Source organism: Sparus aurata, chromosome 12, assembly GCF_900880675.1.
Source record: "Sparus aurata chromosome 12, fSpaAur1.1, whole genome shotgun sequence".
In the NCBI taxonomy this organism is placed as follows: Eukaryota; Metazoa; Chordata; class Actinopteri; order Spariformes; family Sparidae; genus Sparus; species Sparus aurata.
The window spans coordinates 11,559,344-11,582,998 of record NC_044198.1 but is presented as its reverse complement, the minus strand read 5'-3'; the positions used below and the strand labels follow the sequence as shown (position 1 = coordinate 11,582,998).

The following is a 23,655-nucleotide window of genomic DNA, read 5'->3' as shown; positions in this document are numbered from 1 at the left end:
GTTTGGGGGCGCTTCAAAAAATCCAGGAGGAAAATAGCAGCATTTGTTCGTGATTCAGCTCGAGATATAAAATGCTTCAGAATCGCTATGTGTAGAAATAAGATCACGTGTATGTGCGATTTTTTAACGATTTTTCGTGCAGCCCTAGTGCCCACTTTCTAGAACAGTATTTTATTTTATATTTAGCAACATAATCATGATCCGGGGTTGCAGGTAGAAGAAAACCACCTTGCACCTTCACCAATGTATTAATAAACAAATGAGAAAATGAACTCCATGCACACACTTTCAGTTGTCTTAAGAAAGCAAGCAGAGCTCAATAAAATGCAAAGAATACCGAAAAACACTCAGCCATGTATGTATTGATGTATTCAGAGCAGACACATGCAGCGGCATGAAAAACTCAAACGTGTAGAGCTATTCATAAAACCTGCATTTATTATTTTCCCGCTCGACGGTGAGTCACATCCACAACTCCTGCCATTGAATTGCTTTTATACAGAAGCTCATTCACAGAAGCAGCCTGCCTTCACCTCAGGGTACGAGGATCAAGACCTGTTTCATAAACCTTTTACTCCAAATATCCTTGAACAACTGCACATCATGTTCCATTCTGATTTCAAGCTGATTCAGGGCGGCGTGCAGTTAACCTTCTCCCGATGTAGTTGTACTCTTCACAACTGTTTCTTTTAAAGATGCCGGTTGGGTTTTTGTGAGTTTTATCCGTGCTGCCGTAAAACCTGCCCTGTTTTCTTACTTGAACATTTAGTAGATGCACGATATTCCATTAATTCGACATAAAGAGTGCCACAATTGAAGCCTTCCTTTGTGTCTACAGCCACCACAGAGTCAAAGCAGACAAGCTCAGTCTTTGTCTTTGGCAGAAAGCTCTCCGCAACTCTTTGAAAATTAACTACAGAGTCAGCTCTCTCGCCGTCGCACTTGTTGCTTCATCCGTTTAATGATGCAGATCGGAACAAAAATCCAATGCAGCATCAATCGTGAGTCATCTTATGATTGTGTGCAATTGCAGGACAATTGCTCCTGTGAGCTATTTGTTCTCTGGTGAGGTTTGTGTCTTTGTGTCTCAGTTGGACCTTTGCTTTTCACAGAAACACGAACCTAAACCTGAAGATTGTTGTTCTCAAAATCGGACATTTCTCCGTAGTGTTCTGACAGGTTTTGTGTTGTAGCACACACCTCTATACTGGAGATTCTTCTGCCTGTAGGGTTTGTGTGAGAGTCTTTGTGTTCAGTGTAGGGTTAGATCGGAGGAGTTAGGATAAAGGCTCCTTTTTTTTCCCTGGTGGAAAATGTTATCTGACAGTACAGACTTGGACAAATACCTGAAGTGGAAATCCTAAAGAATTTAATTTGAATGAATGTCACTATCCAAATCAGGTGACACAATGATGATTGAGCCTCTTCCTCTCCACTGATTAAAATGCTGCAATATTTACGTACTCACAGGATTACAAACTGGGTGTCTGTGGCGACATTCCCTTAAAAGATGCTGAAGATGTCCCACAGCTGCAGCTTCATGTTAAAAGCATTTAACGAAACCTTGATTCTCAATTATGAAGCTTGTGATTAAGCTTGGCACATATCACTGACATTGATCAAAAATGCGTCTGTAACAGTACAGTACTACGACAATCATTTTCTGACAGGGGATCCGTTTTAAATTTAGCAGGGTGTCATGGAACAAGAAGGAGCAGCCACAGTGAGCTGCTCCATGAAGACAGGCTGCACACCTTCTGTAACTAACCACCTCGAACTCAAGCCGGGTGCAGCAAAAAATCAGATCGCAGCCTCTCGGAGTGATGAAAAACAGTAAAGTACAGTGATAACAATCAGCCCATTGTTGTCTTGAATACAGATGTGGAATTCAAGAGAAAGAAATCAAAGAAAAAAAATCAATAATTGACAATTTGATTTAATTGGTTGCCGTTTAGCTGCTGCATTTCCTGTCTGAAGCGTGATTCACAGCACTCAATGTTGTCCTCCACACAGTCTCGACATGAAAGCAGCTGTAAGTGAGGATGGAAATCAATCTTACATTATTGTAAATACTTTTCGGTAATGTAGAATATGGGCAGTGTGTTAAACATTCAAACTGAGCTAAACCACCTAAACCAAGAGTCTCAGTATCCTTGGAAAGCTCAATATATAATATATTCATAGTACACTCAAAACAAACCATTGCGCATTTGAATTCAAATTGAAATTCTCCATGCATGGGAACCTAACAAAAACATCATGTTCATAATCTCTGGAACTGGAAACTTTCTCCTCTTCCAGCCTCTAAAAAAATGCTTCAAATGAAACAATCAGAGAAGAAGAACATTGTTTTGGTTGTCCACACTAAGGTTGTTAGCTGTGATGAAACATAGACAATTCTTCATTTTAAGGGGTCACAAACCCAATAGTTTTGGAGGCACTGTGGCGGACTAACGAGGTTGAAAAATGATTTAAAGTTTCTCTCAAACAATAGACTGCAGAGGCTGCTTCTGTTGTTGAGTCTCTCTCTGTGGACCGAGCTCCCTTGATGACGTGACGTCTGTCTAGCGCTCATGCCATTCGACCGAATGTCTGATTAAAAATGCGCGAATGCTGCTGCGCGGTCAGTAGATAGACAGGCTTTTATTCAGCCTGAAATGCTGCCGAAGCAACATTGTTTGTTGTTTGTAATTTTTCGGCCCTCTGGAGGGATAATCGCTTGTTTCCGCTCCAACTCCAGCACGCAGACTGTTGCATCATAAGTAATTAGCTTGCTAGTAAGAATTTTGAAGTAATCTGTCTGAAATATTTGGTATGCCGCAGGGTCGCTGCGAGTGAAAGAATATATTGGTTGACCCCCGGAGATGCTCGTAACTCCAGTTTTGGTCAAGTCTTTCATTCAGCTGAAACGTCAGATGCTCCTCTGTGGGTTGAAATACTTTCAACCCTGTCAAGATACAATTTTGGCTGTTTTCTCCATTCCTGACATGTTGACATTTTTGTGTGTGTGTGTGTGTGTGTTCAGATGAGTTTAAGGGCCACTCGCTGCTCCAAGCTGCTCGGGAAGCTGACATGGCCAAAGCGAAGAAGACCCTGGCCCTGGAGATCATCAACTTCAAACATCCACACACACACGAGACTGCGCTGGTAAGATGCGAACACACACGCGCTTGATTGTGATTCCTACACTGGGGCACGGATGCTAAGATGACGTTTCTGTGTCTGTGTGTGTGTTAGCACTGTGCTGTAGCGTCCCCGCACCCGAAGAGGAGACAGGTGACGGAGCTGCTGTTGAGGAAAGGCGCCAACGTGAATGAGAAGAATAAAGAGTGAGTGCCGTTGACATGCGATTAATATTTGTCGTTATGCAACAAAGGTTGCATCAAGAAATGAAAGTGTGTAACTCCTTCATGGTAAACAAACACATACATACATAGAGTGATTTAGGTTTTAAACATATATACTGTGCATGTAATCATTTACATTGAGGGCATTTTAGCACACGCTTTGTCCAAAGACTTACAGTAATTCATACATACACACTGATGGTGATGGCTGCCATGCAAGGTGCCGACCAGCACATCAGGAGCAGTTTGGGGTTCAGTATCTTGCCCAAAGACACTTCGACATGCATTTTGGTCTGATGCAAGCGTGATGTAAATTTGTATACATTTGATTGTTGTAAAACCTGCTGTGATTCTACATTTTGCATTTGCCTATCTCTGAGGAGCAACAAGTAACTGAAGCACATATCTGCGTTTTTTATTTACTTTATTGCACCCAACTTTTGTCCATTGTTCTCAGCAAAGTCTGCAACGTGGAAATTAAAAATGAACTTTGTGAACTTTTCAGTGTTTCCTAGTAGTCGCACAAGGCATCAGCAACATAGCTGCCACTAGCTGCTGCTGTCCAAAACTAAATACAATTGTGAGAATCTGAATTTGACTGAACCCTATCTCAGTGCTGTGAAAAGGAAGAGTAAAGCACCCGATGGTATTGATAAGCAGGTTACGTGGTGATCTCGTAGAAAGAATGATGGTTTGGGAGACACATATCAACAGGGGAAGAAACTTTGACGCAACAACGGCACGTTTTCCATCGAGTGAATGCTCATCCATTCACTCTTGTTTTACCTCTGTTTCTATCACTCGCCCTCCTCTCCCTCTTTGTCTCCTCCATCAGCGGGGGGCTTCTTCTTCCACCGTTCCCTAAGTACAGCAGCCAGGGAAAATGCCTCTTCCTGTGTTGTTTGCACAATGGCTTCCTTTGTGCTCTAATTCGTTCTTGTGTTTTTTGTGAAATAAATCGCGCTGAATGTGCTGCCCGAATAGCATAGTGAAAGGGAGGGATTGGGGAGCCAATCTGAACCCATATGGCTATTACACTTTGCAATCAGCAGTTACTTCAGAATGATTTTTTAACCATTCATTTTAAGAAGTTGCCTATTACCAGTTTAAATTACAAATTCGTAATAATTACAACCAGAGCAGTTTCAACAAAGTATGTACAAGTATATTGTAGCAACCCAGTCACTCGGTTTCTTGTTAAAATGAGAAACATCTCTCATTATAACAGCGTAGTTACTGCAGCAATGTATTACCTTCATTACTCTGATTGTATCGATTTCGAAGTTTTAATTAAAACGGTAAATAGGCAAATTTTTTTCTTTAATAATCTTTGTCGTTAGATAGATCGAACACTGGATGAACATGCTTCTAAACAGTTCTACTCACCTTTCTCACCCCTTTTTCTCTCCTCTCTCTGTAGTTTCATGACTCCTCTCCATGTGGCAGCGGAGCGCGCTCATAATGACATTATGGAGGTGCTGCAGAAACACGGTGCCAAGGTTGGTCGTATTTCTTCATTTTCATCTTCAGCCAGCAATCTATTTATGTATCTCTTTACTTCCAAGCGTAATCCCTCTTAAATATATGCAAATATGCTTTTCATATTCCTGTATAAATCTCTCTGTTTGAACATCCGTCTGCTTATCCGTACATGCATATAGAACAACATAACTTCGGATTTATTTAGTCTGTTTGGTTGTTTGTATCTCATTCTCATTCCCATGTACAGAGCTCTCCAAAGCATTTGATTCACAACACTGAGTCAGAGTACATGCAGCAGTGCTGTTCTGATGTCAGAGTATTGTAACAGTAAATCTGTATCATAACATGTCTTTGTGTTTGCAGGTGAACGCCCTGGACACGCTGGGTCAGACGGCTTTGCACCGCGCGGCACTGGCGGGCCACCTTCAGACCTGCAGGCTGCTGCTAGGATACGGGGCAGACGCCTCGCTGGTGTCACTGCAGGGCTTCACTGCAGCTCAGATGGGAAATGAAGCTGTTCAGCAAATACTCAACGGTGGGCAAACCTTTGTGTGTGTGTGTGTGTGTGTGTGTGTGTGTGTGTGTGTGTGTGTGTGTGTGTGTGTGTGTGTGTGTGTGTGTGTGTGTGTGTGTGTGTGTGTGTGTGTGGGAGGCTGTGCAGATGTGTAGATGCTGTGTTTTGGTTGCTATGCACCAGCTAGCAACAGCCGGATTATCTGAAAATGTTTTAAAAAGGTCAAAATTAATAGTGTATGACTGAAGGTGCAGATTCAATCAACCAATGAACAAACAGCACAGTGCCTTTAGCTGGTCTCTACTTTGGGACAAACATTATTAAAGGTCTAATTGTTTTGATTATTTCGATTGAGGCAGATCTGATCTTTTGTAGAAGCACACGTGCAAACGCTTAAATGAATAAACAAAAATCTGCTAAATGGCAGATATGGGTGGTTTTAGCACGAATAGTTAGACATTTTGGGAAATTAATTTTTTTAGTTAGATGCAAGAGTGAGATGAGGAGACCAATGCCACCTTTATGTCTGTTGAATTTGAAACTAAGCTACAAGCTGGTTAGCTTAGCTTAGCATAATTAGTGAAAACACAAGAAAACATCTAGTCTGACTCACTGTTTTTACATGTTATATCAATCTTACCAGTCACTTCAAATCAAATCAGCCGGTTGATCTGAACGAGTTGCTTCACACTGACCAAACATACTTGAGGGTGGTATTGATCTGTTTGGCTAACTCTTGGCAAGAAAGAGAATAAGCATATTGTTGAATGTTGAAGGAGAGCAGCTGAGCGTGTCTGCCTGATCTGGTGTATACTGGCAAATCTTTGTTCTTATTATGATCTTATCTCCACTTATTTTTAACCACAGCAGAGGAAATGTGGAAGAGTGGAAAATTCACCTCCAACGAACAGTTGTCAATAGTTCCATTTCGTAAGGTGGCAGTTGATTAATCACTTTATCCTGTCGGTTACTGTAAATAACAGATGTTGTAACGCACAATCCTGTCTGCATCAGTGGTCTAGTCCTGTGACACATCCCTTGCATTAGTGACAGTCTGGGTGGTTTTTGTCTAACGTCATCTTCTCTCCTCACCTCCACCTGTTTGCAGAGCAGAGATTTACTTACATGATCCTTTGTAGTGTAGCCAGTGTTTCTTTAATGTTCTCCTGTCTGTTCTGCTGTGTAGAGAACGTCCCGGTGAGAAACTCAGATGTGGACTACAGACTTCTGGAGGCTGCTAAAGCCGGAGACCTGGACACGGTCAAGGTATTACTAATGTCATTTGTCACCCATTGTTGAGAGTTTTTAGTTAAATCAATGCGAACAAGTAAGATGTGTTGATATTCAGTGTAGTGTGTATACATATGAAACATATAGTATGTGGTATCTCTCAGTTGAACATAGTAAATGAAAGCTCTACTTCCAGATTCATTGCAACAGTCTAACAATTAAAAAGGATCAGTTGACTTTCAGTAAGTCAGAAAATAAGTAAAAGTCGTTTGGGTCATTAAACGGGTTCACTGATTGAAAAGAGACAATTTATTTCCCTCAAAAACAATCAGCATTGGTTTTATTTGAAAAAAACACCATGAACTCAGCAGCCTTGGTGTGTGTGATGACACCAGTCCTGGGAAATAATCACCTCTGCGGGAGCAGAAATCTTTTTAATTGCCTCATTATGGTTTAGAAATAATACTGCAGAATACCGTCCAGAGAAATGTGTGTGGACTTGACCAGCTGCATGACTCGACATGAGCTTATAAACCGGGGAAAATTCCAGAACTAACAATTCTCAAGTTGTACAGACTAGAGCTGAACGATTAGTCTACTAATTAATTAATTGGTTAGTCAATTGAAAGAAAATAAGGATTTATTTTCTGTTTTTCTTTGTCACTAATGATGGAAAAAAAAATCGAATAGTTGCAGCCCTAACATGATGAATATAATGATTTTATAGGCCGTAAATCTGTAAAAGCCTAACTGTTCAATCAAGCAGTGAAGCAGTGATACACAACGAGGCTGATGATCTAAAGATTCTTATTTTTTGTATCAGGTAAATTCAACCCAGTCGCCAGCATGAAATGATGGAACGTTTTTGTAAACCACTGATACCTTCACATTTGCACATGTCATAGGCCAACAGTGTCATATTGACTATTTTTGACAAGGGGCCGCAGCATTTCAGCATTTGTTGGGGTTAGCCACTGGATCTTTTTAAGGAGAACCCAGGAAGATTTCCAGCCATATTTTTGGTGACCTTAAACAGGTGTTTAAGCCAAAACTTGATCTTCTCTCAACCCTAACCAAGTCGGTTTTGAGCCTAAACCTAACCAGAGCATAAGCACATGTTGAAAATGCAACCTTAAAAAATTTAAAGTTGCAAAATAAAGGTATGCAAGGTCACAACAAATCCATAATTTGCAGAAACATTTACTCTGGTGACTGTGTTGGTAAATTTGACAGGGTCTCACTGAGATTGTAGCTCAGGTAGTCCAGACTCTTTATTTTTAAACAAAAACGGAACGAAATGTTCTGACCTTTTTACGGTTCTGTTGCTCTTACCGCGTCCTGGTCAAAGCCATTTTTGTCAAATGTCAGGCAGATATCAGATGTTTTCTCTTCATGCCTTCGTATTGTTGTTCACATTGATTGCAGCAACACTGCAAACATTTCTTCCTGTTAAAGGCCAAATTCGGAAAAAAACAAGCTCTTTGCACCGCCACTGTTAGCAGTTTGATTTGCACCGGGCCCACTCATGTTAGAAATGTAGGCGCTCATGATGCACTGTAATATGCCTCGGATAAAATCCGCCCACCAAATGTCAGGACCGGGAAGATTCGCTAAAGTATTTGACAGTAGTATTTGGTGTCTTTACCCGCGGAGACAGACAGTAATGGGGTTATCGAGATGAAGAGGGTCTGTCAGTGTGTGAAGTGTGATGCCTTGGCAGGTTGGCAGGGGATCGAGGCAGAACAGACGATGAGCTCTGGTCTGGCTTTCTGTCAGTCTCTTGTTACCTGAACCACACGCGTGCGCGCACATACAGGGACTTGTCTGGCTAAGCTACTGATTGACATTTTATGAACAAAAAAGCCTTTGCACTGTTTTGTGGCTGATTCCTGTCATCTGTTCTCATGTTGAGGAGGTTCAGGCTGAACTGTTGGAGAGATAGTCGCCCAAGACGACGGGTCAAAGAAAGACAGACTGTGTCATTCAGGAACATTTTCTACATCATTCAAAGCATTAAATTACTAAGTGATGTGCTCAGGTATTTCTTGTCCTACAGTACAGAAGCTGCAGCTGCATTTACTGTATCAGATGACACTAAGAAAAAAAAAATCCCATGAGACATAGCAGCTATAATCTATCATTTTATAATAAGGTTGTGTTTAATGACACTGTGATAATGTGAGAGGGGTCGCTCGTAGCTATGAGTCTACAGAGAATTATCAGCCTCTTTCACCTTTATGGAGCTCTACAGAGTTTCAGCTCATCGTTCAACTGTCAGAGCTGCAACTTTATTGTTTTATTTCACTGTCATCACTCTCATATTTAGGGGCGTGACAGAATATCGATATGACAATATCGCTTAATCCTGCAATACACTATCAATACACTTTTTTTTTTAAATTGGTCTAATGCTCACAGGAAATGGGTGACAACATAAAATCAGGTACAGATAAACTAAGCTCAGCTACGCTTTGACTCAGTCATCACACTCTGAAACCAAGATGCAGTAATGCTTTTTGCCTTTTTTTTTTTGACAGATGTTGTGATGTTTCAAAACAAGCAGAATCACTGTTTTTTTGACATTATTATCTTGATAGTATCATATCATGAGTTACATGAATGTCATTCCCAGTCATACTCATTTTGTCATTGTGTGCTGCAGCAGGAAGCTCTTAAAGCCTACTGTACACTACATGTTCAAAACAGCAGACAGACACAGTTAGCGACTAGCTGGAGAACACTGTGGCGCATTTAGCAGCTAAGGAGCCAGACACATCCTTTCTCAGTGGGCAAAGACCAATAAGATCGTAACGTAATGTAGCGTATCATAGCGTTGCATAGTGTTTTGTAGTGTATTGTGTCGTACCTTCAAGAAGCTTGAACCAGCAAATTTTCTGGCTTCATTTGCTTTACAAAAAACAATCAATTTATTTTCTGTCAATCAACTAAAAGATTTATTGACTAAATGACGCAGCTCCGCATTGTTTATTTCTGATATTACTGCTCAATACAGAGTCCTCGTTGCTCTTTCTGAAGGGACAGAGTGTACTTGTCATGTCAGCTCATATTGACGTAAACATCTTAGAAACGAACACTCAGAAGCTCCGGAACTGGAATTGATTCATAAATGACCCCATGTCACCCTGATCCCACCGAAAGGTCGCCACAGCCTTCTGTTTGAATCCTAATGTCTACAATTTTAATCATACCCGCCAGCTTTAATCAAAACCAACCACTTAATTTTATTTATATTCTTCAAAAACACAGCTTTAATCCGCAGAAGGTGCTCTGCAGCTGCAGTGAAGGATAATGGCTTAAGACTGAGGAACCAGTCTACCAGCAGGATGTTTGATTGTATTTCCTGTGAAAAAACAGCATCCTGGAGAGTGGAAATAAACTTTAAACTAAATTCCCCACTGTGTGTCCTCTTACTTCTGATCCGAGGTGTAATTGGGTGTGAAATAAAAGAAAAGTAGCGCGGTTATTTTCTGTGAACAGCAGGGCAGCGGGTGTCGGCCTCAGTTCAGCAGAACTGCATTATTTTTCTCAACTTCAGTTAATAACTTCAGTATTGTTGCCGCTGCTCCCTAAAACCACCCCACATATTTCATTTCACAGACATATTTTTCATCATAAATCATGATGGGTGGGCAGAGGAACTATGTTACTCTTTTCTCTGTTTGTGTTTATCCGTCTTGCTGTCTCTCAGAAGTACTGCTAGTCTGGTTTGATACTAATGTAGTTTGTTAACTGTGTTTTTAGGGAATCAAAAGGATGATGTAAACTTATGAGTCTGGGTAGCATTTCAGGGTGATACAGTATATCTCTTCCTCACCAGATGTTTCTGCTGGATATATAAATCCTACTTTGACAGCTTACACTCAGAAAGGTGCATTCAGATTTCATCAGTTGAACAAGACAAAATATTTATACTAGCAATGCAAGAACTTCTGTGACCCTGTACTTTGGCACAAAGGTGCTTCATGCTAAATGCTAAATAAAATAAAAAAATGCAGCTAAGGCTGATGGGAATGTTATACGCTTTGGAAGTAATTGTTCTTAAACCAAAGTATCAGACAAATTAAAGTTTTGACCCACTGATTGCAGTAAATTCAAAGTTAAGGACTTATGAAGGTTATTATAATTTGTCTGTGTCCAACCTCATGTCAATCCATCCAGAGACATTTGAATTAGAACAACAAATGTAAACGTCACGGCAGAGGAAAATTAAGTCGAATGGCTGTTCAAAGTTTCATTGCAATAGAGCGTTTTCACGCGGCAGCCATTTTCTCCAATAACGTACAGCATGTCCTGTAAAAGTAGGGAATCTGACTAATTGTTACCACCTCACCACTTTAGGGTTCATCTGCTTAGACAGATAGTGAAAATCTGGAGAAACGTTGGTTCATTTTCAAAGTAAAAACCACATATTGTATAAACCCGTTAGCTTCTGCAAGACAACGATCAAGACCAGCACTCCACCACTTCCTAGCTAACATTAATGTTACAGTAGGAAAGGCTTAAATTAATTCTGAACTATCAACACACATTAACACACATCTTGGACACTTAAATTTAAGCCTGAAAGTGAAACATGTTTACCAGGAAGTGGTTTAATGCCAACAGCTATCAAGTATGTTGTTTTACTTTAAAATGTGTGCTGATATCCCCCCCGATTTTCACTGTATATCATCTCATCATTTGCTGTTCAGTCAGGAAGTGGTGAAATTATAAATTGTCAGAGACGGCTTTAAGACTTGCAACCTAAGAAACAGCAGCGTAACATTATCCCAGCAATCGAGCTTCCTACTCTGAGCGTGATGTTGTTAAGACACTTCAAGCTGCTCCTTGTGTTTGAAAAACTGAATTATTTAAACTATAAATTGTTTCTAAGACTATACCTGAAATATTCGAGGCAGAACAAAGAAATGTCCCCTGTTCATATTTGTATGCAAATTACATTCAGTGTTTTCATCCAATTATCAGAGAAAGATGATGCGTCCAGTTTCCCTAACAGTTGCTTTTTTTTCTTGTTCCCTCAGTGTTGAGATTTTGATTATTTACAATGATTCATCATCTGTCTTCAGTAAGAAAATGCTTTTACTGCATTTGAACATTAAAAAGAAAACTCATTGTTCTGGATGAAAAACGCCTTTGATGAAAAACTTTTAAATCAAATCCTTCTCCAAAGAAAGGTTTAAATCTAAATAATAAGAACGATAATGAAAATAAATATTGATTGCAATCGCTGTGTGATTGGTAACCAGCTGCGGAGAATAGATTTATTTCTTCAGAGCTCTTTAATTTGAGGACAAAAATTCACTTTCTTCCCCCCTCTTTGTCTCTTTCTTCGTCTCTCTCCAGTCATTGTGTACGGCTCAGAATGTGAATTGTAGAGACCTGGAGGGACGACACTCCACCCCCCTTCACTTTGCTGCTGGCTACAACAGAGTGTCTGTGGTGGAGTACCTGCTGCACCACGGGGCCGACGTCCATGCCAAGGACAAAGGGTGTGACACTTAAAAAAACTTATAAAACTAAATTTACAGACAGATTTTGGTCCATCTTTTGTTCACATGATAACCTAGAAATAACCGTTTGTTTTTGCCTTGACAGCGGTCTGGTCCCCCTCCATAACGCCTGTTCGTATGGTCACTATGAGGTGGCCGAGCTGCTGGTCAGACATGGTGCCTCAGTCAATGTTGCCGACTTGTGGAAGTTTACGCCGCTCCATGAAGCTGCTGCCAAGGGCAAATACGAGATCTGCAAACTGCTGCTCAAGGTAAGACATGCATTTACATTAAATTCATGTTAAAACTTGGGCCACCTCAGTAGCAATCAAGTTTTGATAAAACTCAGCGGTAGTCACTGCCTTGGAAATCAGACTAATGCTGCATGAGGCAGCTCTTCAGATAAATAAAGACCCTTCTTATCAGCCTAAATCAAAGAAGGTGGAAGTACGGAGAGGGTATGTTCTCTGGGCATGTTTTTCTTGTATTTTCTGATGTTTTATTGACTGAACAATGAATCGATCATGAAAACTAGAAAAGCGTTGTCATGAGAGATCATCTCCACCTTGGCCTGACCTAAATGGATCTAAACATATCAGGTATGAAGTAAATCTGCAGACGCTCTGATTCAAAATGAGAGCAAACTTTTCTGTGGATGTCAGTTCTTGACCAACGACTAATCACAAAACGTGGTGTGTTTAATAATTGGTAGGCTTTGTTTTTAGCCCAGCCGATTGCCGGAAATGCCTTTTGCTGTGTTGTAAGGTATATTGTGAAATGTCAAACACTGCTGAAAAGATGAAAGACTGAGCTTTAGCCTGAGAAGAATCTTATTAATATTTATTGAATTCACAACAAAATTCGATCTCAAGGTGCCAGAATTCAGCGTGAATTGGTCTAACATGAAAAAGAAGTTGGTAGTACTGAGATTCCAAACTGAAGCAGTTGTTGATCACTTGTGACTCTGACCAGCCTGTCAACAGGAGTTAGGAGTCAATGGTGGTGTATAACAACACAATCAATAAAGAGAGAGGTCCTTGAGCATAAAGTCATACATTTTTTAAAAAAAGTATGAGGCTGGTGGATCCTGTAGTTTGCAGGCTTGGGCCAGTGTTAGATTCATTTGCAATATGTTTCCCAATATCAAATATCAAACAGATGTTATGGCTTTGTAGGGCTTTTATTTTGAAAAAGAACATTGGTGTTGTGACAGCTCACACTACATGCATTGATATTTGACAGTGTCAGAATGAGACTGGGCTGGCGGAGGTCAATTGGCCTGATGTAGCAGTATGCATGGAGTGCTTTAACATACAGACATGCAGGCCTTAGCTTCTAAAAAGAACGCCTGCTCACCAGTTTGGCAATATTTGGGGTATTTAAAAAGAATGGTGAGCCAACGGATTTGAATGAGGCTACATGTCGTCTGCCATGTCATGTCACAATATTGCGATTTTGGATATTAACAGTAGCCTAACAGTATGTAAAATTTGCATTAATGCCTCCAGGATTAAGCTTGTTGAAGATATTAATTGTTAGTTGCATGCTTGATAATATCTGCTTCTAAAGGAGCAGTTTCTAAACAGCAGCAGAACATGTGAACATTAACTTCTCTCAAGTCATTGTCCATAAAGTACTTTATTCTATGTTTAATGCCAAAATTTAACCTGTGTTTTAATCTGAAATGTATAACTGCAGCTGTATTTATTTGTACCTATTCACTGTATTATCCACTGCCTTTGTATAATTGCATTTATTGTATTCAGAATAATGTATTCTATTCTAAAGCCTGACCAGGGACAAAGACTGCAAATTAGCTGAATCTAGACATCTTATATGCATCACATTTTCCCATTTTCTGTGGCAATGTTGTATGTATCGTCCCTGTTAAATAAACATTAAAATAAAAATAAAATAAAACCACAGTAGGGAAGTGTCCAGAGAATGCTCACGTATATAACATGTATTATTTCTATTGTCTGTTTGGCATTAAACACCACACCAGCCACATCTGCTAACATTAGCATGCTGATGCAGATACCATGCAGGACTTCATGGTATGTTGAAGTCTGCAGGATTCAAACATTGGCATTCTGCAGCCATTTTCTTGATGTGGCTTTAACCCTAACCTCTCTTACCCTCCTCTACATACAACTTCAGAGGAAAGTATTTACAAGACATGACAAGACATTTCTAAGTCTCAGACAACTGCCCTGCCATTTAATGCTCTGTGTGTCCAGTGAATATTGTGTGCTGCTCAGTGTGTACAAATCAACAGTAGAGATCTGAAGTAAAAGTCGTTAAGAGTCCAGAAATTGGCCCATCAGACGCAATAGAAGCTATAATGTGTCATGCTCTCTGGGATAAACTGACCAATCAGACTACAGGGCTGAAAATATCTGCAGTGTGATACCTGGTTGTCACGTCTCGTAGTCTAAATGAGTCCTGTGAAATGTCGCAGTTTTGCAGCTGAATGTGATTTTGTTGTTCCTATCATAATCACCTCCAGACAAGGCTCCAGCAACGCTGTGTTGTTGCCATATGGCGCGGCATAAATTATTATTAGATCAACACTGTTCAGTTCATGCACATGAACGCACGCGGCGAAGCAGGCACACATCCGCTGCGGGGATAATGTGTTGCTTCGAGACTTAGAATTAAAATTCCTTTACCGTTGCACAGTGAGATCAGGTTTGGAGCAATCTCTACCAAATGCACTGAAGAAAATGAAACAAGCGTATAACACCATTTTAAATACTTACAAACACAGAATGTGGTAAAGACTTAAAAGGTTTCCAAACGAGGCTTGTATGAGGATAGTGAGAGGCAGAAGAATATTGCTCATGGTCAGTGTGATTGTGAGATTGACAAGGTCAGGCTTAGTGGAACCAAAGTAAAAGCGCGATGATGCACTGAGTGTGTGCGGATGTGGTGGTGGTGAGGTGGAGCTGCTGGGTTGACAGTTGTGGTCGGGGGGTTTGGTTGGGGGGGAGGGCAGTGTGAAGGAAAGTGACAGCTCTGGGGAAAAAGCAATTTCTTATTCTGACTGTGCAGCTGTACAGAGGAACCCGGGTACAAACATGCACTGGCTTTGTTTTGGTTGAGTCCGTAGAAGTGATTTCCTAGAGCAAGCTAGGAGAGGTTGGTGTATCAGTAAGAACAGGACGCAACAAAGATGAGGAGAAGCTAACCCAATATGTTAATTAAACATAAATTCCATACTTTCATCATGTTTTCCACATCGGTTTCAACCGCCTGAGGTTTGTCTAATGTTCGTTGAACCACATCGTTTTGTTACACCCACTTCTTCTGCAGTGGTTTAATGGCACCTGGCTGGAAAGTTGGTGCCACGAACTCTTTATCTTGTTGTGCCCAACACCTAATAAATCGCAGTCGTGGATTAGAAATACACATTAATTAGCATTTTCTGCCAATTCTAGTAAACTTTGTGCAGCATATGGATTCACACCTGACTGTAATTACTTCAACATCTTTGAGGTTGTTGGTGCCAAAAAACAAAACAAGCAATTGGAAGATGTCACCTCTGACTCTGGGGAGTTTTGATGAGCAAAGCCAGAAGTCATTAAAAATGTAATTAGATTTATCTTAATGAATAGACCACCGACTGCAGCCCTACACTGACTGTCTGCAGTCGGCACATTTCACTACTATACTGTTGTGCTGCATGTTGACATAACTACAGTGAAGGTCGTTCACATCTGTTCGGGAGCAGAGAGTTGTTTTTTTTTAAATGTTCTTCAAGTCTTCGCTTTAAAACCTAATTCCCAGCATGCAGTCTTGTTTAAAAAAAAAAAAAAAAAAAGTGAGAAGAGACCTCAGTACTCAGCTGGGTGTTGCTCTGGTGTTTGGAGTTACAGATGAAGAGGGCTGTTTCCAACCCTGATGTGAGTCTGGTCTGCAGCTTCACGTTAGTGCTTTGGGTTCCAAATTATTGAGTTTATGGAGGCTACCTCACTAAGAATATTAATGTTTTATGTTATTGATTTACCTTTATTTAACCATGTTAGCCTCATTGGGTTCACGGATCTCTTTTAAAAGTGACTACTGGTTTTAAAATCCTTATTTAGAATTCTATTACATAGTATGTTGACCTGATTGCCCCAATGGCAAATTAATATTGATCCACACTCGGGGGGGAAAGAGGGCTCCTCTTCTTAAATCACTTTGTGATTATGAGGGTGAGGGCCAAAGGTCAATACTTGTACAGACTATTGGTCAATTGTGTTGGCATTAGATTACAGATGATTAATGAACACATAAGTATTCTCATACTGTCCAGTGCTGCAGCTCTGTATACCCACTCTGTCTGAAATGCCCTGTTCTAGCTCCTGTCTCTTTAAGTTCCTCCTCCCGAGTACCAAATCTGCTCTGATTTGTCAGATCACACACGCCTGAGCCAGCATCGCTAACAACAATAGAGCAGAAACTAGCCAAACTAGCTTCTAGGCATGAATTATGTGAATATATATATATGTTATATTTGTGACATGGTGACGTAGTGTGATCACAAAGTCACAGAATTAAAGGCGAGACTACTGACGAGGCGTTTCAGGAGCAGTGTTTTCTGTGGGAGAGTGGAGCTTCTGTTGGCACGGACTTAGTTCTTTATTTTTTTTTACTTTCAAGATCTTTTACATGCACAATAACATGTATGAACACTGAAGGAAAGGACACAACTTAAAAAGCACAACAAGTCTCCCTTAATATATTTCTTTTGCTTTTTGCTTTTAATTTGCGTCTGTTGTTGGTAACTTGACTCGGTGAGATGTTAATGATGCTCATGAAGCCCGGTCAGCTCAGGACTTCAGCACGTGTCCAAGAACACCATCTGCCTCAGCAGCTTTGTTTGTGTTCATCCAACAAAAGGCTCTCTTATCTTTGTGGGAGTTTTATCACAAGTGATTGTTCATCCTCGTTTAGTGTAACATCAATGATGGACTTACCTTTGAGTGCAAAGCAGTCGTTCTTTGTTGTTATTTTTTGTTGTTTCATTCAGCAAACCTTGGCGGCTGTTCCCCCTGTCGTTAGCTTTGTCGTAGCAGCACATGAAACATATTCCACACTGTCAGTATGTGCAGCCTCATGTGCAGATAAATCCCAGTCGGTGCTCTCCAAACAGTCCTGGAGTTCGGCGATACAGCAGCTCCCCTCAGGCCATCCTCTCACTTATCTGATGGTTGCCATAAGAGGTCCTGAGGCAGAGGTTAGAAACGCAGGCAGATGATCGATTGCTCAAGGTGGTGGGAAGGTTTGGCATTTTTCCACTATGGTTGGAAAATCCTTGCAAATTTTAGTCAGATTTGAAGCTTATGTTTGTGATTCCTGCTTACACATGGCAGCGCCCTCATTTCCCCTTTATAACACAGGCATGCACACAAAATAACAACGTGTTCCCATACTCTGGTGTTAATCTGCCACGGCCTCGGGATCTAACTGTTCTCCCTATTTTGAATAAACTATTCCAGAGTTCCTTTGTCTCCTCTGTTTGTTGTCAACTTTCTATTGTCCCTTTTCTGTGTTGGATTTGTGCCCGAAACAAAACTGCTGCACTCACTTCCAGTACTCTGATATTCTGCACATCTTGTGAGACGCACAAAACGCGTATTAGCATTCTTTTTGAGAGTGCGAGAACATAATGAAGTTCTCTGGGATTACAGAACAACCTATCTTGTTAGCACTTGTTAGAAATGTGCAAGCTCGCATGAATTCTGATCTTTGGCTTGATGTGTTATCTGCTTGCAGGAGACCAACTTTCAGTCAAACAGCGTGAAATCTTTTTGCATTAGCGTTTCTGTTGATGAGATTTCAGCTTATGCAAGTATCTTTCTAGTTTCTAGCTCTGCTTGTGGTTCTAGCCATGTATGTTAGTTGGTCATTGCTCCGCTTTGGTCATAAAGTCCAGATGATGAATCCTAATGCCCTTTTTTGATGCCTGAATTTTCCTCCAGCGTTAGAAGGAGGCTTACATTTTCGGTTCTTAGAGAAATATCTCAACATCTGTGGAAAGGTTTATAGTCGTTTTGTTGTAATATAGAACGATTTAACATTTATTTTAATACGAATATATAACTAACAGCAGCTTTAACTTTTCATCCAGCACCACAATCAGGTCCATCTTTCAACTTCTTCAGTAATTGTATGACAAAATACGCCAGCTGCCAAGATTTTCTAACTATTTGATAAATTGAGAAAAAAACAACAGATTTATGGCCGATGAAAGTAACTGTCATTTGTGACCTTTAAAAAATAGATATCAGCCTCAGCTTGACTCTAGTGCTAACTTACTGCCAATTAACAAATTTTCACATTCTAACATGCTAAAATAGGAAAGCAAAGCTGGCAAAAACTTCACCTTCTTAGAATCTGCATGTTAGAAATGAGGCTCAATCAGATCTAAGCACCACTGTGCCCAAGTACAGCTTCACAGAGCTGCTATCATACTGGCAGACTCATTACTGTGTTTATAAATGGATCAAAAGTGTAAAATGCGTTACCTCTTACGAGCCAGACGACTGTTCACAAGAGAGAGTTTACAGGCTCTAAAGTGTTTCACTACACTACAAAGTGTCATGAGCTAAATATAGACTGAATCCAACAAAACCGACATTTACTCGTATGGAAATGTCCCAATTATAACTTATATGGGTTTCTATTCTAATTTTCCTAGATAGAGAATAAATTACAGTGAGAATGTGATTACATCAGCAGCAAGAAGATAATAGAAATGTCGAAGTAGGGCAGGAAAATCCTAACATGCATAGTTTGAAAAAAAAAAAAAAAAACTTTGGGAAAGGCAATAAAGCCATGAGAGATGTGTTATGGACATTTTCAGGCCAGCAGCAGTGGATACTCAGGGGAGTGGTCCCACAATATCAAATTTTAATGAGCGGATTTCAAAACCTACAATGAAATGACAAGTTAAACCGTAACCTAGGAGACAGTTGAGCGATGAAAATGTCTGCTCCCCCCCCCCCGTCTCCGGGGTATGTGGTGTTTTCCACTTCACTGGCTGTCCTGTCCTCACCTCCCTTTCGTCTCTCCCTCTCTTCTTCTCTCCGGTGAATTACCTTCATCCACTTCCCACTCGTCACTTGTCATCGTTTCTGCGTTCGTCTGAGTGGAACGCTTCCTGCGGGGTTTTAAACGATAAGGGATTTCGAGGGCTGATATTTTCTAAAAATCAAGTTGTGGGCCAACATTGAGTCATTAAATCGAGTCTCTGTTAAGATGGTTTTAGTTCTGCATTTCGATTTAAAAACACGATTTACCTTAAGGATTTCTGTGTACTGTTTCTGTAGGATAAACATTCCCTTAAACATATCTCAATGTTTGTGGATGAATCAAAATTCTCTGAAGCTTCTCAAATTTGAATATTTTTATGTTTTCTACTCCTCTTGTGACAATAAACTGAATATCTTTGGGTTGTGGACAACCAAGACATTCGAGGACATCACCTTGGGTTTAGGGAAATTCTAATCAAAATTTTTTCACCATTTTCTCACATTTTTCTCCTCCAGCACGGGGCGGACCCCACCAAGAAGAACCGAGACGGGAACACGCCTCTGGACCTGGTGAAGGACGGGGACACCGACATCCAAGACCTGCTGAGAGGAGACGCCGCGCTGCTGGACGCCGCCAAAAAAGGCTGCCTGGCCCGGGTGCAGAAGTTATGTAGCCCCGACAACATCAACTGTCGGGATACGCAGGGACGCAACTCAACACCTCTGCACCTCGCAGGTAACACACACATGCACACATTCACATGTCACTTTTAGTACACACCCCATTGAATTCTTTGCAGACACACTAAAACCAAGGATAAAGCCAGAGGTTTTTAGTCACTGTTCGGCTGAAGTTTGCCGGATTTAAGCGACTTTGGACACATTCTATCTGCCGGTGCCAATCACTCTGGCCGCAGCTTTCCCAGAAACAGCCGACCTCCTGGGATATTGGCTCAGCGCAGTGCCAAGAACGAGGCAATGAACGCAATCCAGACAGCTAACGTCTGGAGGACAGAAAGACTTTGGTGAGAGACAGGCAGGCTGGGACAACATTTTTCATAACGGTTATCATTGAGCGTACGGCTTAGCGTCACTCAGTTGGCTGGTCTTAAACCACACTTGGTTCACAGGTCAGTAAATATGAGCTCTTCAGTGTCGCCACCGGACAGGGTTATGTAATCGTTGACCGATACCACTTTCACACTGGACAGAAAACCCATGAACACCTACTAACATCCGGCTTTTGTTTTGAATGTGAACGGGTAAAATCTCCCAAGTCATAGGTATTTATCATCTCCAGCTCCCATCAGCTCTGATGAAAACATAACGCCCGGGTGGATGCGCTAATTGTGGCCCTCTTGTCAGGTGCGATGCTATGACGTTCATTCATTAAAGTTAAGGACACTGCCAGATCAGGCAGATCGTTCAATTGGCACTGAGTTTGAAAGACAAACTTAATTAAAGATGTTGAGAAATGAACCACTGTGACTTCTGTGCCACTACGCCTTGTCAGCTGCCTAATCACTATGCCACATGTGCAGCTCTCAACAGAGATGTCTCCCTCCTTAGCTGCTTCCATCATCAGCTCTGGAAAAAAAACTGTGTGTCAGATTCATATGGTTTCTGATTAAAACACGTTTTAACATCTTACAGATCTGACGAGGTACATGATCTGCTTTTTTGCGTTACATGTGGGCATAATGAATGGGACAAACAAGAAAAAACAAACAGAAAGGCAAACTCTTCTCCTGGCAATGAAAATGTATTTAAACTATTTTAAGTGGGTTTACCCAGATGAAAAAGATAGATAACAGCATTCAGTATACAAGCTAATTTTGCTGTAAAAGTGGAAATAGTAACAGAGCCTGTGGTTCTATGGTGAGTACAAGTTTCATGAACAAAGTAGCTTATTCGTTCTCTATGAATCGTTAACAAGTTATTAGTGTTTGTTCAAGTAACACAGTTTTACTTGGAGGCAGTTAATTATAATGATACATAATTTCAGTTTTACAAAAAAAAACCCCACTAGAGGTAACACAGTAGGAGAGAATAGTAATAACATTAAAAATATATTCAAAAATGGAACAGAATAAATTATAATAAAAACGGTGTAACAGTGTCGACATAGTAAGATAGTCTCAGATTATGTTGTGGCTCAGAGTGGAACGTCTAAAACGTAACTGGGAGGTATATATAACAGAATATAACAGACAGCGCCTTCACAGTTATCTGCAGGATGTTCAAATCAATTCTAAAGCGAGCCAGATGTTCTCTTCTCCTACTCGTTGTTAAGAAGCTGGGCAGCAGCCTTTTGAATAAGCTCCAGACGTGCAGCTAATTTTCTGTCTGGGGCAAAAAAAAACAAGTCGTCAAGTATTGTAATTTCTTGTGAATGAGAGATGACTCAGCCGTGAGTAGACGGGGAGTGGGGAAAGATGGTGTGCTCTCACTTAATGTAATTAAGTTGTAAAAGAAAATGTTGTATGTTCCAGCTGATCACCACATTTTATCATTTCTAAAGGGAAAGTTCAGCCTTTTTTCTCTCGTTGAACGTGTCCAGCCATGCAGACCGAAGGATAGAGGTTTAGGGGGTATTGGGCTGGTAAAAATGTAAATAATAAATCCAAATTTATCATAAATTACCAAGAGCATTTTTATCACAGTTTATTATAAATATTAAACTAGCAGTTATGATGTAATGTAACAATGTTGGATCCTTTACAAACTTCATGAAGTTGCAGAGATGGCAGAGATACTGCAGCTGCAAACACAGACTCGTGTATTTATTCGGGTCTGCAGTCGAGATAACATCAGCCTCGGAGATAAGAAGAGAGAAACAGCAGCTCACAGGCGTAAACACCGTGCACAAATCCCTTCAAACCTCGCCTCAAATTGCAGGGTCAATATTTATTTTTTATCCTCATGCTGATCAAGACTCTCATAAACTGATGAGCTCAAACTCTGACATGAATAACGTAAAGATTACCTGTGAGGTCAGGTGAGGGTAAAGCATCGAGTCCTCATCGTTAAACAAGTCGTCTCACAGCAGAAAAAAACCTGTTGTCACGATTCAGGTATTGAACCGGTGTCGTCATGGTTGAATGCCTTTGCTTTTCTCTCAGACTGCTTTATGTCGTGCCTCTGGTGTTTTCTCCATGTAATCATCCTCAGTGTTTTTTTCGACATGAGCGGGCGAGCGCCCGTACGATGAATTGGGAACATTTTAATTAGAAAATGTTTTGAGGCATGACAGGCACTTTTTAAAGTTAAGGAACTGCTGAAAAACATTGTGAAGGTCTGTGATTCTTCAAAGATCTGACCACTTAGACACACACCCACGCACCCTCTGCCTTCATGTACTCTGCTTGTGAAAAAGAAAAGATGATTATACGCTGTCACGCTGCAGCTGATGAAGGCTGACATGTCTTTCTGTCCCTCTCCCTTTATTTCCCCCTCTCTTATTACCTGACTATCTTTTTTGTTCATCCTCTTTCTCTCCATCGATCTCTCCTCCGTCATCTTTTATTTTCCGCCCTGCTTTGTTTTCCATTACGACCTGAACCCCCGCGTCGCTCGCCAGCTGGCTACAACAACTTGGAGGTAGCAGAGTATCTGTTGGAACATGGAGCCGATGTGAACGCGCAGGACAAAGGAGGGCTGATACCGCTACACAATGCTGCTTCATACGGGGTAAGACACACAAGCTGCAGACCTGAGATCAGTTCACAAGTCATTTTCACCCATGTCGCTCTTACTCTGTTTGCTATCTGTTGATCTTATATAGAATTTAGGATGAAACCTGAATGTTGTTTAAGTATGAACTCTTCAATTTAGTGCCGGCACAGTTTAAGGTATTGTGTGATCCAAAGTCTTGAAGACACTCACTTCTTCTAGATGCTTGAAATGAAGATTTGGCACATTTCTTCATAAATTATTAATTGAAAGGTATAATTTTTTATTGAATACTTGTTTGTTCGGGACTATTTATGAGACAAAACGAGCAATTTGAAAAAAACACCACCTGGGAACATTTGATTGTAGTACTATCCTTCAAGCTAAAGCTGCTAGTTGTGCCTCATTTTTCCTATACATCCATGTTAAAGGGACATTTCATCCCAATTCAAAAATAACGTTTTTCGTCTTACCTGTAGTGCTACTTATACATCTAGATAGTTTTGGTGTGAGTTACTGAGGTGTGGAGATATCAACCCTCTCTGGAATATGATGGCACTCAGAGCTCAAAAAGATGCATGATAAAACCTCAACATCAATCTCTCTTTCCAGAAATCATGACCTGGTTACTCAAGATAATCGACACTCCTTTTTGTGAGCACTTTTGTGTCAGAACTATTTTCCCTCTGCGCAGAAGGGAGCGTAAATCTTTAGCGCCTGGTGTTTACATGAATTGGCGTCCTCCTCAGCTGTCCTGTAAATTAAGACAGCTTAGTTAGCTTACTTAGCTAGCCTTTTGTCCATGGGGTTTAGTTCAGTAGAAAGAAAATAGTTCCTTCATGAAACTGCTCACAACGAGCTCTGTGGATTATCTTGAG

General features: G+C 40.7%; 1 protein-coding gene across 1 annotated transcript in view; it reads left to right on the top strand.

Annotated features, from left to right (window-relative positions):
* Positions 1–23,655, top strand: part of tnksa (tankyrase, TRF1-interacting ankyrin-related ADP-ribose polymerase a) — a 99,830-nt gene that overhangs the window by 62,223 nt on the left and 13,952 nt on the right. The window contains exons 10-18 of the mRNA XM_030435292.1: positions 3,026–3,147; positions 3,238–3,329; positions 4,768–4,846; positions 5,193–5,364; positions 6,530–6,609; positions 11,938–12,083; positions 12,190–12,355; positions 19,622–19,841; positions 22,686–22,795. Coding sequence (XP_030291152.1) covers positions 3,026–3,147; positions 3,238–3,329; positions 4,768–4,846; positions 5,193–5,364; positions 6,530–6,609; positions 11,938–12,083; positions 12,190–12,355; positions 19,622–19,841; positions 22,686–22,795 — 1,187 coding nt within the window. The remainder of the gene's footprint in view (positions 1–3,025; positions 3,148–3,237; positions 3,330–4,767; positions 4,847–5,192; positions 5,365–6,529; positions 6,610–11,937; positions 12,084–12,189; positions 12,356–19,621; positions 19,842–22,685; positions 22,796–23,655) is intronic.